This window comes from Cylas formicarius, unplaced genomic scaffold, assembly GCF_029955315.1.
Source record: "Cylas formicarius isolate icCylForm1 unplaced genomic scaffold, icCylForm1.1 PGA_scaffold_6__28_contigs__length_40554024, whole genome shotgun sequence".
NCBI lineage: Eukaryota > Metazoa > Arthropoda > Insecta > Coleoptera > Brentidae > Cylas > Cylas formicarius.
In genome coordinates, this window is record NW_026844347.1 from 28321688 (window position 1) to 28338219 (window position 16532).

At 32.9% G+C, this 16532-nt stretch overlaps 1 protein-coding gene across 3 annotated transcripts in view; it reads left to right on the forward strand.

The window, feature by feature from the left end:
- LOC132703471 (protein numb) overlaps positions 1 to 16532 on the forward strand; it is a 37109-nt gene that overhangs the window by 4002 nt on the left and 16575 nt on the right. The window contains exon 1 of one of the 3 annotated variants that reach the window (XM_060672739.1): positions 9537 to 10291. The exons of 1 other annotated variant lie outside the window; for it this stretch is intronic. In XM_060672739.1, the coding sequence (XP_060528722.1) occupies positions 10217 to 10291 (75 nt within the window). In that variant the 5' untranslated portion in view covers positions 9537 to 10216. Of the gene's footprint in view, positions 1 to 9536; positions 10292 to 16278; positions 16433 to 16532 lie in introns of those variants that run through there. One more of the 3 variants, XM_060672743.1, reaches the window with a different exon arrangement.

The following is a 16532-nucleotide window of genomic DNA, read 5'->3' on the forward strand; positions in this document are numbered from 1 at the left end:
GGATACGACATTGGTCAGTAGCGTCCAGGAAGGTTGCGTACACACCACAGCAATGATTACACTGTGATATAACAATGGATTCGCAAAGTAGTTTCTTTGTATATTAGCTTTAAATTCTCATATTTTCAATTGGTAATGCGATCCTTGAACCGCAGCCTAGAGTCCAAAATCAATTCTAAACTTTTCGATGTATCTGAGTATGGTATAGGAGTGTCATTCATTTTTATGATCATTTTGTTTTCGATATTATGTACCTGGGTGCCATTTCCAAAAACCAACACCGACGACTTAGTTGGATTTAGCTGCAGAGAAAAGTACATTTGAGTGTCGTCAGCATATAGTAATAATAATAATATAATAATAATAATAATAGCTTTATTGCTCAACAGAAAACAATGTAATATAATGTAACCTGACCTATTCTAGTGAGTAGTTCGAGCAGGTTGACAAAGTGAGCTCCAAAGAAATTAGAATAACCATAGATCTTGATTCGAGTTAGCGACGGCTAGACATCAAACACATATTTCTCAATTCCCTCAGTCCACAGTTAAATATGTCCGAAACACAATTACAATTTTTTAATAGGTTTGTTTGTCTTTGGTGCGCGAATTGAGCCGTGGTATTTACACGAATATCTAAATACAATATTAAATTCGGACTATCTATAATGTTGTGTATCAATTTATAAACCAAGATAACTGACACACACTTCCGTCTACATTCCGGGCTATTCATATTAAATTTTTCCAAGTAAAATTCGTAGTTTATGCCTCTCGGTGGATACGCGCCTTCTGTTTTGAACACCAGATACTTCAAAAACTTTTTCTGTACACCATCGACCGCTCAACTATGACAAGAGTAAATCGTTTTCCACACAAGCTTAGATCGAACATAGCTAAAATACAGGGCCTTCAAAGCAGCAATGTCATTATGTGGTTCACGAATATAAGTCTTTGATCGAAATGCACGCCCAGATCTTTAGTATCTACGTCGGAGAACAATATTTGAGATTCTATATTGAAAATCGATAGTTTCTTTCTTACGAGTAAAGCTTAGAACCTTACATTTATCTACATATATCTACTCAATTCATTTGAGATACACCAGTCAAAGAGTATATCTACTGACCTCTGCAACGTAACACAATCAGCAATGCTAGAAATGGAAGTATGTATTTTTTAAAATAGGTGATAATTACAATATTTTAAAGCCTTTACAAAGTTAAACTTATAGGTTGTACAGAACAAGGGACCCAATATGCTACCTTGTGGTACACCTAACTCAACGGAGAGCGGTTCGGAATACACATTGTCGCAGAACACGTGTTAAACTCTAAAAACGAACTTAAAAACACGCGTGCACCTTTACTAAGCCCAATGTAGTGTAAAATTGAAATAAGCAATTGATCATGTCAAAAGCTTTGCTAAAGTCTAACAAAATTAGGGTACCAATTCTGCCTTCATTCGATGTCTGGAGTAAATCATCATTAATATCGAGCAAAGAACTCTCACAACTATAATTTTTCCCCAAATCCAGATGCTTTTGTAGCTAATATATCAAAATGAGCTAAGAATTTTCTTATTTGCCTATCAATTATATTTTTTAAAACCTTAGAAAGAGTAGGAAGGATGCTAATAGACCTCAGTGATTTAAATGAGATTTTGTTTGCATACTTCCAAGATTTTGGAAAGAGTTCAATATACATTCGTTTATAATAAATAATAATAAAAGTCATTATAAAAGGACAACAAAACTGTATTAGAGTAATATTTAATTTATCATCACCTATTGCCTTAGTTTTAAAAATTTTTGTTATGTGAAATATTTATTATTTATATATTAGCTTCTTGCGCCGCATCTTCTATATTATTTATTATATGGCCAATAAAAAATATTTTGTTAAGAATGATAGTCCAAATATTTTTGTCGTGAGTGATCGTTAAGTCATCCAAATGCACTAAACCATGAAACTTTGTCTCTCGGAACCATTCGGTTACGAGTAACTGTTTTATGGCCATCAACCTTTCCACATTTTTTCGTGAATAATCATCACATCAAACTGGCAAACGAATAAAGAAGTTTGTCACGAAATCCTTTTAAAAAAGTAATGTAATAAAATTTTTTATTCTGAGATATAAAATATATACCATAACATAAAAACCTAACATGCATATGTATTTTTATATTTTAAGGGTCAAAATATAGTTTCAAAACCTATAATTGCTTCTGTATTTTGATTTTCGTTTCTCCCGAGAAAATTATAAAATAGGTATAGTGCCGAAAGACGGATCGAATTTGTGGTAACCGTTCCGACAGGGTGGGACTAAGTGAATTTCACTAAATATTATATTGGTCGATTCCATATTTACAATGTCTTCGGGATCGAATTAACCTTTAAAATAAATTTAAAGGAATCTAATTAGTATGCAACTAAACGTAGGTTTTCCAGGCCGATTATTTATTTTCGTAGTTTAGAGTGGTGGCGCGTTTCCAATTTACGGGCCATAAACCTTGTCGTAAAGTTTGATGTTTTCTAGTTCATAAAAGATGAATTTTCCATCGCGATAAATTCGAAGGCAAATTTAAAATGTTTATGTCTAGCCCGTTTTCAGGAGGGTGCAAGGAAAATCATAAATCTAATGACGAAACAAATAATCATAAATTGGTGACGTATTGTGTTAATATGAAATATTAATTAATGCCCAATATTAAAACATCACAAAAAGGACGTGTGGAGTTGTTAGTAGTGTGTTGAATTTTTTGCCATGTGTCAGCTTTTTCATAATGTTATTGCCTCGTTCTTTCCTCAAATTTAAAACTCAGTAGGTGATATTGCTTTCTTTTAGCCTGTTTACGATTTTATAGATGTGTACATTTTCCAGTATGTGACCAAATTAATAACAATAATTTGTCCAAAATAGCACGCTAAATTAAAATTTTCTAAAATGTTTGTGAAATTGTGAATTGTTATATTCAAGGAAATTCTTTAGATACGAAAGATATTCTCCATTTACGCTCAAAATCAGATTTGAAGCTGGCGAAATTCTGCCGCTTCCTTAACCACATATTCAAAGCATACAGAACTGAGTGTGGAACTCCGTGTAAAGGCGCTTTTGTGAAAATTGCCATTTAGTTCGCTTTATATATAACGTTTAATATAGACAGACTTTCTTTTTACCATTTCGATAAAGAAAAATAATTTGATGTAAATTAAATGGAAATTTTTTTGCTTTTGTCAAACTGGAGAATACCATTTAAGAATTATCTGCAAAAGATTTTGGGATACATTTCGTCTAGTTTTTTAAAAAAATATTTTTCAATTACTGGAATGGTGCACATTTTTTTTTTGCTTTTACTACAAGTTAGTATAAAAAAAAATAACCAATATTAACTTGGTACAGAGAATATTTTATTTCGCAGTAAATTGACACAAATTGATTAAAAAAAAACACTACTGCTTGTCTGAAAAGACTCAATTTATTTAATGATACACTTATTACTATCTCACGCTGTAACGAAGCCCGACCCTGCTGGCTTGTACAGGGGCATCGTAGCCGTTAGGACGCTTAAGCCAGACCGTGGGATTTTTCATAGCGACAAATAGCGATCGTTCCCCATATCCGATATTGTTCACATGTACCTGTTCGAAATTCCCATGCGTAATCTACATACATGGATGCAGACTGTCTGTTTGTGAAGAAATGGGTATAGCTATGGGTTTCCCTTATAAAAAACGTACCAAAAGTTGATATTCTCTTTTCAGATGAAAATTTTTACCCGTCGATGAAATTATTTACACAATATCCGAAAGGTAACAGAAACATCTAGTTCCCAATGCATTCGATCCAAAAGCAAACCAAAAAATTTCAATATTTGTTGTAAAAAAACTAATCGATTTCTTGTATTCGAAATTTTAACAATATACAATATAAATTTTCAAATTTTAAAATTATACAATAACCTTACTAAAAAATGATGAAACAACCTTTGTGTTTTCAGAATGTAATATTCCTTTGCTATTTTGAAGGGATTTTTTAATTTCAGCTACGGCGAAAGTTTTTTCTACTGGGGTCAGTTTTCGGAGCTATTTTTGCTTCTACTTTGCTTATTGGCTCAATCTTGTGTTTTCGATATTTAACGCACACTAAATCATTCGAAGTATTATAAAATTGTAAATTATTTATAAAATACTATTTTGTGCCTATTCAAACTCCAGAAAACACAAGATTTTTGGTATTTTGGTGGGTTTTTGGATAGTGTCCTAATTGGTGACTGTCGGTAATAGGGCTAACATGTTCGTTGTTTATTCGTCTAAAAGTTTTAAAATATTGTAAAACTACATTCAAAAACACTGTCTGTCTGTCAACCGAATTAGTTTTTTGATAATAGGACGAAATTAGGTTAACCATGCTATTGATTCTCGATTTCCGTTCGAGGACGAGACTTCTACTTAATTCCAAGTATCGACATGCAATGAGAATATTCTGATGTACTTCCGGTTGAGGCGACGATAACACACAGATACTTTATGCTTTTTGACGTGCACGTAAATTTGCAGATGGAAATCCGAGGCCTTGTTAAACTTTTGCGGTAGTTTCATTGCCGTTTAGAAAATCATTTTGAAAAATGTTCTCGACACTTAACAAATATATATTATTGTTAATTAAGATTAGTTATCGTCGTGGAAACAAATTATATGTAATTTTTTTTTGGTTCAGAAATAAAAATACACAAACATACTTCAATAAAAAAATACTGTTGCTGTCAAAGTACTTACTTCTCTAGTTTTCGAAATTTCTGTTGTATTTATATAAAATATAAACTTAACACAGACGTATTCCTTTTGTAGGTTCAAGCTTTGTAGAACCTCAATTAATTGCTTTTTGGTATAATCTTCGTGAAAATAAATGTCTTTATTATACATGTATTTTTGGATTGTTGTTTTTGTGTCACATGAGGAAGGGGTTTTAGTCAATTGTCTTCTGTGATAACTTACATTGTCCATTACAATGACGCTATTAGGAGGAATGTTTGGAATTAGTTTGTCTTTAAACCAACTTTCAAATCAGTCAGCGGTGGTCATGGTACTACAGAGAAGAATCTTTAATATTTTTCGCAGACAGAGAAAGTCGATTTTCGAATCCAACCATCTTTAGAGCCAGCATGCAAAATAGTTATTCTTTTACCTCTTTTTGATGGCGCGTTTGTTTTACACTTATCAGTTGAGTCAACCCAACTAAGTAGTATACCAAACCAAAGAATATTAAACACAGGTAGGTATCAAATTACTTTCTATTACGGACCACAATTTTACCTGTATTTAAATTCCGAAACTTTAGCTAATAATCTTGTTGCATTGCATGTTAATGACCACCCTTGGATAATCCCATTCAAAAGCAATTGGTCACTTTCTTATATCTATGAACAGACCATAACTAACGATAGTTGGTTAGTAAAGCAACAAATCAAGCAAATTTTCTGGGATGCTAGTCGGAAAATAAAAATCCAAAGTTTATTAAAGGCAACAACAATTTAGCGGTGAATAGGTGACGTTTGAAATGTAATAAATAATAATAAATTTTATTTGTATGTGATCAGTGTTGTAAATTTTCAAAAAACTGCAAAAACCCCTAATTGCAAATAATAATATCGCGGTTAATGGTAATATTTCCGGTTATATGCCTAGAACTCGTATTAGCACGTTAATGAGAGATCAAAAAATATTTAATCGAGTTTATGAAAAACAATCGAGTATAGAGTGTCTAGTTTTTATGTTATTTGAAAGTACATGCGGTCCTAAATTTTGAAATAATTTTGATTATTTTTGGAAACGAGCTAAGAATAAGTAATAACATATTTCTAAAAGTCTAAAATATGACAAATAAAACATTACAAAATTTATAAGCTGTTACTTGCGCTTCATTTCATAAAATTAAAAAATAAGTACGCTACTGAATTCTACGTAAAAAGATACATAAGAAACAATTCGTACGTTTTAGACCTGTTAAAACACAACTGAGATACGTGAGGTGTCCCAAAATAAAAAATTTCAAATAAGTGAAAACAAAGAGCGTCTCGAAAAATTTGTTTGCTGAATATTTTTGATTAATGGAAGTGTTGGACAGTGATATATCTCCCTCTACCAATTCAAATATTCCTTCAAGTAAATCTAAAAATACACACGACTGCACGCAATAGTAGGTATAATTTTTGAAAAATTAAATATCGTAAAAATGGTAAAACACTTTTTGGAGAAGACACCCGATAGGCATACATTGAAACAATTGTGATTTAATCTGGTTTTTTTTGTTTAATTGACGATTAAACATCTGCATTCTGCTGATAACATCCTAAACTGGTATACACGCACTCAAAGAAGCTAGTACATATTCTATCTAGTACCTAATACAGGATCACCAATCTTTAGTTCCTTTGCCAAAGCCTGAAGAACAGGTACTACAACCGGCAATTAACAAAATTGTTAAGTACTTGGTAAAATAGTTAACATAATTCTAATTATAGTGGTTAATTTACTACTGGTAATGGGCAAATATTGCAGATCTATTTGCGCATCAAAACTAATGGTACGCGTAACGTATGGTTAGTTTGAAATTAACGCAAAAATTTCTCAATAAGTGCCAGTGTTTATCTTCAGTACACAATATACAATATTATCAAATTCGGTAGCAGGTATGTAGTCAATACATAAGAAAAATGAATATTTATTATTTAACCCTATTATGTTTTATTTTGGTATTCGCAATTATTATAATAATACTTATTGTTAAAGTTTTTGCCAAAATGTGCAGTCAACTTAGTTAATTCTTTCTGCAAGTGTTTTCGATGTACTGCATGAAAGAGAGTGAGAGAGAGGGGGGGGGGGAGAGAGAGAGAGAGAGAGAGCAGCAATTATCACGAAGACAATTTCAGGTGCTTTAACAACTTTCATTGGGCTAGTCTGATTGGAATAGTAATTTTGCAAATCAAAAATGCCATAATATTTTTACATCTTATATAGTCATCCTCAGAGCCTGATAAGCCTGCTTATCTCGTTATTGAACGTAGGTCGTGGATGTTTTCACATCTGCCTGAAACTGTGCTGTGACACGCAGTTTTCATAATACGTTAAAAAAAGATCAAAAATTATTTATTGACGTTTACCATTAGCGTGTCTATAGTGTTCTAATTTGATAATAGTAATACGTGAGTTGTTTCAACTGCATTTATAATTAAGAGAAAGTGCTCGATTTATTTTCGTTAAGTCCCTTTTAGAACACTTTCGTCACGAGTTATCATTTTTACCTTTTTTTACTATTATTTTTGGGTACATTTTTGAAAAACCATCATGAATATATTGACCGAATGACGTATTAAGTGACAATCAGAGTTGCCAACCGTCAAAATGCCATCAGTGACTAAAATCACACTTCTGAGCAGTGCTTAATTGGGTAGTTTAGAGCACGGAGTTGAAACAATTTTAAACATTACTCAAAAATTCTAAATATTTTTTCGCATTATCAGTATGCATTGATCAAACGTACAGAAAAAGACACCGCGGGCGTTTCTGGTGCTTGAGTCACATCTTTGGGAGCAATCGCGATATTTCCAGTCACTCGTTTATTATACACTCATTCTGATGGTACCAAATCAAACTTCCGACTATATAAAAAGATAAAGTGGCGTTTATCAAATTTGTTGCATAATATTATATATTACAGCACTGCTTTTATCTGAGCTGTGTCAGTAAGATTTTCCATTAAAATTATATTTTGACAATTTTTAATCACTGGTTAGTTTCTTGTTGCTTTTTTTAAATGCTAGGATACACAGGTGTCCCCTGTGAGACTACACAAATTTTCGAATTTAATTTATCCGTCTTTTGGGTTTCAGCCCTGTTTAGTTAGAAACTATAATCTAGCGTAATTTTAGACCCTGTTTTCCTGCAGATAATACAATACGGTTTCCAAAAATTATGTGAATCTGAACTCCACAATAAACGAAAATTTAGAGTTTGAACATTTTATGTAATATTGTTAAAACAACAGCCTAATATGGCGTGTAAAAGAGATATTTTATTATTTTATTAAAAAAATTAGTTATTATTGAATGAGCTACAGGACAGAGATGTAAAAATAACAACCCAATTTTAGAATTAAATACGAATAATCGAGGTGACATTTCAGCCGCAATAAATAAATAGAAAGGCATTGAAATGAGTGGAGGTCGCGTGGAACCTTTTTTAATTTTCATATTCATTCCTTGTCGTTTTGCGTCAACAGCTTTTAATTATAAAGAAAGCTTTTATAACGTGTCCGTTGTGTTATAAATATTTTTTACGGTAACTGTTTTCTGTTGGAACAGTTTTCTTTGTATTTACATTTTAATTATGATTCATTCATTACGTAGGTGTTAATACAAAGACCTCTTCGTAGCTTTTTTAATACAGATGGTCGCTGTTTAATATACATTAGTTATTTGTATTTGATTTAAATTAATAATTTATATTGAAATTATTTTATATATATTAGCCAGCATCTGTATTGAAAAAGCTATGAAGAGGTATGTGTATAAACACCTACGCAATGAATGAGTCATAATTAAAATTTAAACAAACAAAGAAAAGTATACCTACCGAAGGTGACAAGTCAGTTAAAAATAAAAATTGATCAAAAAATATTCCAAATTTATTTTTTCTACTTCATATTCTAAAATACCCAATTATGCCTGATCAAGCATGAGCTATGAGTTATGAGTTGCACTCGCACACAGCCAAAACCCTTAATTTTTTTTTTACTTTTCGCTTCAATCTCTTTTGGTTTTAAGAAAATTACCACTGCAAAGTCTAAGGTTTTACTACGTGCAGGGTATGTCCATGAAGTCCTATTTACGTATTGCATATTTGTATAATGTTTTTAATCTTTTAATTCAGCAAATTGCAACTGCCAAATGCTACAATGGGACAGCTAGTAGGGTATATTTTTAAAGCTAGAAACGCTATTTGATATTTGTTATTATTGATATGTGTTTAAATAATGAATCAGCAACAGCATTTTTACTACCGTTTCCGTCCAATTGGACATTTAGACATCAAGCTGATGCCATATAAGAAATTGAGAATACACGTATTTATTATATAATTTGTTGTTATTATTTGAAACATTCTTACTCACCGTCACGTCAGATGCTTTTTAGGTTATGGTATTTAATGTTGTGTGAGTAAGTTATGAAGCAACCTAGCGCACATCTTGGATAAGAAGATGTGTGTCCAAGATCCAAAAATATTTATGAAATATTATTTTAATGATTATTGCGTTTGCCTTTTCAATTTGCATGGGAAATGTAATTTTAGCTCTTGTAAAAAAGTCCCATGATCGTCCTTGGATTCGATATCACTTATTGGCTACCGGTCGTCTTCGTGTATCTCCCTTCTTGTCTAACGCAGGCTTCAGATTTGTAGTCCGTTTACCTGTGTCGACATTTTTAGGACCGCTAGTAGGAAACCGTGTGGGGATACGACATACCTTTAACCGTCACTCGTTCCATCCAAACGTTATAATGGTCGTATAGAAGACACGTCCGGTTCGGGAGCGAGCTGAAAATTCCGTTTTTCTTCGCCGGGAATTTGTTTTTCTTTTCGCGACGCGTACACATTACCTTCTCGCTTCTTGGAACTGCCCTTTCCCGGTATCGCGTGTTCCGTCGTTTCTCTTTATGTCCGGCGTAATTTCCGCATTGAAAGAAAAACCGTTAGTGTTCTGACGCATTATTCAAATCTCTGGAAAATTAGACGTCCCGTCGCTGTTACAGGTGTTTTCGCGTAGCTCTCTAAGTGAAAAGGCAATTCGTTTATCGTTTTTTTAAAAAATATTGGGATTAGTGACCTCGGGTAATTTCAAGGACGTCGGGTGCCAAGAAAGAGGTTCCAATTGATAAGAAACGAACCCAGCCAGTTCGCTCGAAACCAAGCACGTTTTTCTAGTCATTTACGTAATAATTGCATCTCGTACGTTGACAATGGACCAACGGAATGGTAGTTCTTTGTGTCGGATTTCGATGGTAAAGTAGTTCGATGAACCACTGTGGTGGCTTTCGAAGCATCTGCTTAGCGCTGCGACTACATCTGCCGTTGAACGGATATACTTTTGACAATTTGTGTTTTTGTGCGATTCGCAAAGAGAGTTTCAATTTCGAATAGTATCGTTTTGTTGCTGGCGTAATGGGAAATCACCCATCGAATCACATTCCTTTGGAAAGAAACCGAGATGTCGGCAAGTTCGGTGATGCTCATACGGTAGGTGTGGTGTGACGTTATTATAGATATTATATTTGATTAATAAAAAAAAAGACAATGTTACTTTTTTTGTATTCACTGGCCCTCTTGTTTTTCCGGAAAAATAAATTGATGACATTAACTGGGTATAGCTGCTACTTACTTAATCATTGGCTACATAATTGGTCTGCGGTAGTAGGTATGGGGTATAGTCTGTTCATAGATATAAGAAAGTGACCAATTGCTTTTGAATGGGATTATCCAAAGGTGGTCATGGCCATTAACATACAATGCAACAAGATTATTACCGGAATTTAAATTCAGGTAAAATTGTGATCCGTAATAGAAAATATAGAATAGTAATAGAATATAGAAAATAGAAAAATATAAGTATACCTACCTGTGCTTAATATTCTTTGGTTTGGTATACTACTTGGTTCAAGTTTATTAGTAATCATTCTTATTTCGTGTGTAATACAGCGAGTGCTGAATCGTGTACGAGTTATGCAAAATATGTGCGAGTCTAGTGTAGTCAAATGTAGAAAACACTATTCTATTGAGACTAAAAAAGTTATAAACAATGTTTATTTGACTCTCATTGAACGTGGTGCCAGCAAGCAAGCATCTTTAGAAGAAACGGCCACATTGACGAAAATTCCAACATCAACTGTTTGGAAAACAATGCAGCGTAAAATTTACCAGTTATACGAGGAACAAAGCGTGCCTACATTAGATAGATTAATTAGGAGGCTTTAAAAAGATGAAACCGGTGTTAAATGTGGCAGAAATACCTTATGGAAGTGTATTCAACACATAGGTTTTAGATTTTTAAAAAATGCAAAGGCAAGTTTTAATGGAATCTTTTAGAAAAATAGGATTTACAGAGAACAACAAAGGCCAATTATTTACTTGGATGAAACCGGGTTCGACACTTATGATACCCCGGAAAAGGGTTGGGTTGATTCAACTGATAAGTGTAAAACAAACGCGCCATCAAAAAGAGGTAAAAGAATAACTATTTTGCATGCTGGCTCTAAAGATAGTTGGATTCCAAATGGACTTTCTCTCTCTGCGTAAAATATTAAAGATTCTTCTCTGGATTACCATGAAGACACCACCGCTGATTTATTTGAAAGTTGGTTTAAAAACAAACTAGTTCCAAACATTCCTCCTAATAGCGTAATTGTAATGGACAATGCAAGTTACCACAGTAGACAGTTGACTAAAACCCCTTCCTCATGTGACACAAAAGCAACAATCCAAAACTACATGTATAATGACAACATTTATTTTCACGAAGATTATACCAAAAAGCAATTAATTGAGGTTCTACAAAGCTTGAACCTAGAAAATATAATGATAATTGTGCAAAAAATCTAGGGCATACAGTTTTACCACTGTATATTTAATCCCATTGAATATGTTTGGCACCAACTGAAATCTGCCATTCGTCGTAGCAATGTTTTTCCCCGTGTTAACTCCAATGTCCTCAAACTTATAGAAACCGAAGTTTTTAACCTCCCTCGACAAAGTTGGGCAAATTCTGTTAAACATATAGAAAAAGCGGAACAATCGTATATCCATATTGCAATAAATATAGAACAAATAATAATTAGAACAGGCCATGATAGCGATAGTGATATATTATGTGAATAATTTTAAGTAATTTAAGTTGGTAATAAAAATAATTTGTAATTTTATTTTAGATTTAAACAAATACATACATAAATAAATAAATATTGTTTAGTATCTTTCCTAACAAAACCCAAAATAATTAAATTCTAAGCAAAGTACGGACCTGTTCGGCCATATTTCATTCTTACAGCTTGCCCGGGACTCCTTAATTCGTATCAGTTAGTCACTTTCTTATATCTATGAACAGACTTTACATTTGCACTATTTCGTATGCCTGACATATGCTTCCACGTAGATTATACCCTCCATAGGAGAAGAACATGAAGGTACAGCAAAGTTTTATATAGATATAATGGGATGTATATTATCATTGAGTTATTATTGGAAGACCGAGTCGAATTTGCAAAATCAATTGCGTAACAATCATCGTTAAACTAAAACGAAAGCCTTAGCGACACCATACAGACTAGCAGATGCGCACCACACTGTAAAAACTGGAGTGATTTTGGTGCGTAAGCTGGTGTGGCAAGAGTGGCGATCTCGAAGTGCTATTGGTTTGACAAATTGTTGCTGTTAGTTAGCAAAAACATTTGTCCAGAATGTGATAGATTCATACGTGACCAAATAAGCAGGTTGATCGAAAATATTGGATTAACTTCAATAATTACTGTGTTCGGACTATCACCACGTTTTCCTTGTGGTTGATCGAAGGTTGATATTGACGGAAGATTGATTTTGCAGCTTCAACAGAGACTTAGCTTTTGAGTTTTACTTTCGCATTGGTTTTGTAAATGACATTATCGATTGTTTTTTAATTTAAATTGGCAGAATCACTTCTATTCCAAATTCTTATAATATAAACTATGTATTTAGGGTGAGCTGAAAAAAAAGTTTTTTTTTTATTCACCTCTACAATCAACCAGAATAATTTGTTATAATAAGTTATAATACTTAACGATCTTAGGATCATAACACTGAACCGCTTCTAACTAAAACATTTCTCAAAAATTTGTTTGACTTATCATGATATGTTAAAATGCAAATAGCATGGCGTGCGCTGGTAGGAGATTGTATTAGACGTGTCAGTATTGAAAATATTTAATGAGCCATCGATGAGTAATCACTGCAGTTATCGTAAATTATTCAATCAAATTGTTGGGAGATAAATTTAGAACGAGATGCTGGAAAGTATCGAAAAAAGGAAGCAATCAATCAAAATAATTTTGCGGTTCATTGCAGTTTATATACAATAACAGTATAAATCTCGAATAAATCCATCATAACATAATAAGCATAACCTGAGGTTGACTATTGATATTGATTGATAAAACGAAACATAACTAGATCTTTTCCTGCGGTAGCTATTGGGCCGTTAGGCTAGGCTCTTAATAGAGTTTTAAAAATTTGTTGAGTTGTTGCTCCTCATTGGTGGTATATTGCAATAATCCTGAACTAATGTTTATTTTTGGTTAGTTTAGAGCCTTTTCTGTCACTTTTAAATAAACAATTTATTCGCGAATTTGTTCTGCCATGGCAGCACTGGTAACAGTAAACAAATGTGACCTTTTGGACTTTTATATGTAACGGGTAATGTAAAATATGAAGTTTTGTAGAAGACTATTACAGTAATAGATAAACGCAAACATGAAACTCATATAAAACCGAAATGTGGCTTAATATTTTTTTCCGCCAGAGGTTTCATTGAATTTTAAGCTCGCCAGTAGTTGTTAAAACATAGTATGTGTAGTAAAATTATTCTTATCTTTTAATTAATTACTCGTAGAACAAAGTGGAGAAGAGAATAACTCGAGGAATGAGTAATTTATTTGATGACCCTTGACTATAAAATAAAAAATTGTCATAAAGAGATCGGAATAAAAGGATACTAAACAAGTCATTCCTAAAATGTATGTTAGGTCCGGCAGTCAACCTAAATGAATCAATGAGTACCAGTTACTTAATGGGCTTCGCATAAATTGGTTCGAGCCAATCACGTTAGCTACTCAATTGTATTTGATTTTCTGATTTTTTATTTTTGCAAAATAACATAGATACATTCACTGACATGACTGTCAGAATTGACAAACGTCAAAATCTAAAGCGTGGGAAATGTCTCCGAAAGCATCCGATTGCTCCCAAACCTGTCCGAAGGAAGTCTGATCCGTGGGACAAGAAACTCGCATGGTGAAGTGCAGGCTAGATCGGCATTCAATTAGGTATTTTACAGAAGGGAGTAGAAAAAGTTACTTTTCCATGTGTCTAGTCTGTCCTTTAAATTAATTAAAATAATTTTTAATTACTGATCATAGTGCATCATTAGATAGAAATATGGTGCGATAATATTTATTTTTAGTTCGCTCTATAATCGTTTTATCAGTTTTGCGCAGTTTTCCCTGTAAATTTTGTTTCCTCCCGGCAACCACATACTCAACGGACGTTGGTGTTTTTTTAATCGAGGTCGAAGCATTGCGAAACGTAAGCATTTTAACGGTGGCACTTTGCATTCATGCATTCTTGAATTGTAAATATCATAATTTTAATAGCTTAATGTCTGGTGGATAATTCTCCTGCGCCATGCGTATGTTTGACTGGATTTGATTGGATATAATCATGGAGGAGCCTAATTATTATAATTTGGAAAGCGTACTTTAGTTAAGCAAAACCTCGCATACAATATTTGCTACGTATTTTTTACCAGGAGATAACCAACAAACTGTAATCCTGATGATGGCTAGATAAATAGATTGAAAAAGTACCCACAAAATATCAAATTTTTGAAAAAAAACATGAAAAAAAAATTCATTAACATCTATCGTTAAAGAGCTCTCAACCGCTTAAAAATGTTCGGTTCATTGTTTGGTCATAACTAAATTAAAATCTTCATCGGCAGTCATCAGACAGTTTCACGGTGACTCATGTGGTGCCGCGTGAGCCGTCATCCGACTGGAATTTGGGGGGGTTCTAATAACATTTTAACTACGTTCAGTTGTTTCTGCTTCCTGTGTAATTATTGGTATATTGACAGGTCGTTATTATAATAAATTAAACTTTCCCTTTCGTATGCTGTAACCGAAAGATTTATTTAAGCCAATTTGAAAATCTTAGTTTAATATTTTTGAAAAAATGACAATTTTAATGGGTTAATTATTAAATGTCAGAACTATTATGGCGTACGGAAAATAGAAGAAAATCATATATTTTAGATCGATGAACCGAGTTTTTGAAATAGATGTGGTTCGGTTTTCATAGGAGTACTTACGGTGTATACATAAATTAATAATAATAAAAGATGACCACCAATTTATTGCGTATTGCGTTTTAGACACAAATTGAAATACATAATATGGTTATGGATTATCAGAAAATGAAGTAATAAGAATAAAAAGAGGGCCATTTTGTTTCACCCGCAAATTAAAATTAATAATGTCTACCCACTGGACACATCACTATGGAGGTATTTCGAATCGAAGATCAAAATATATTAAGAAGTTGATAATAACTTATTAAATTAGAAATTAATAATAAAATTGATAAAAATAGAGAATTTTATAGCATTCTTCCACAGTTTTATAATTTTATACGAAAAAAAAAAAGAAATTTTGCCCAACCGATTAAAAAGAAGTAAAGTACAGAGCTCGGTACACTGTATTCCACATTTTGAAATTTTTGGCATTATATTCCACTTATAATCCAAGAAAAATGCTACAACTGTAATGATTTAGAGTATACAAGACACTGGGTAAACCTGAAACATCAAAGTGGCCGCTTTAAAGAGGATTGATCTCGTTTGACTGACAAAGAAATAATCACGGCATTTTTTTCCTTGACTACTTTAAAATTAATGAAATATCCTAGGCATTAAGTTCAGAACTGGTATGCCCACTATTAAAAAAAAGATGATTTCTTGCATATTAAATTTCTTCTCTTCCATTAGTACAATATGGTTTTATTTGCATTATTTAAATGCTCCACGCCGTTATGTTTTTCTTAAACCACTTCTAAAGTAAAGGAAAGCTGATCACCCCCCGTTTTAATTAAAAAATATAACTCTTTGTTTATGTTAAAAATGAAATATAGCGGCACCCAACCAATACCTCCGATTGAGCTTTTCCCAGTGTGTGTAAGTAATAAAATTGTTCACATACGAAATTGCTAATTTATATCCGACGCTATCTTACGAAGTCCGAAAGAAAACGCAGAAGAAGACGTATATCAAATTTGATGTTTCAAATTTAAACGGTCTTCATATTCTGTTTACCTCATACAAACCACACATGTTTGGAAGTCTTAAGAACTTCAAGGATATCCGGTCTACAACGTATCGTTTGGGAAAAAACCTAACCCAATTCCAAACGACTGGAATTTTCAGTTGCGGCTTTGCGCGCTTGTCAACGGTACCGTTATCTCACAAATTAATTAAATGAATTTGAACTCATACTTTTTGTATTTATTTTGTATAATATCGAACTTGGTGTTGTGGATCTGTATTATAGTGCTTTGCAGATAATATGTCACGGTAAACTTAAGGTAAGAAAGTTTCCGAAAGAGGTGAGAGCGTACTGCTAAGTGCCAGTAAACCAGTTCAGTGTAAAATGGAATATCGACGGGTTATAAATAACAATGCAGT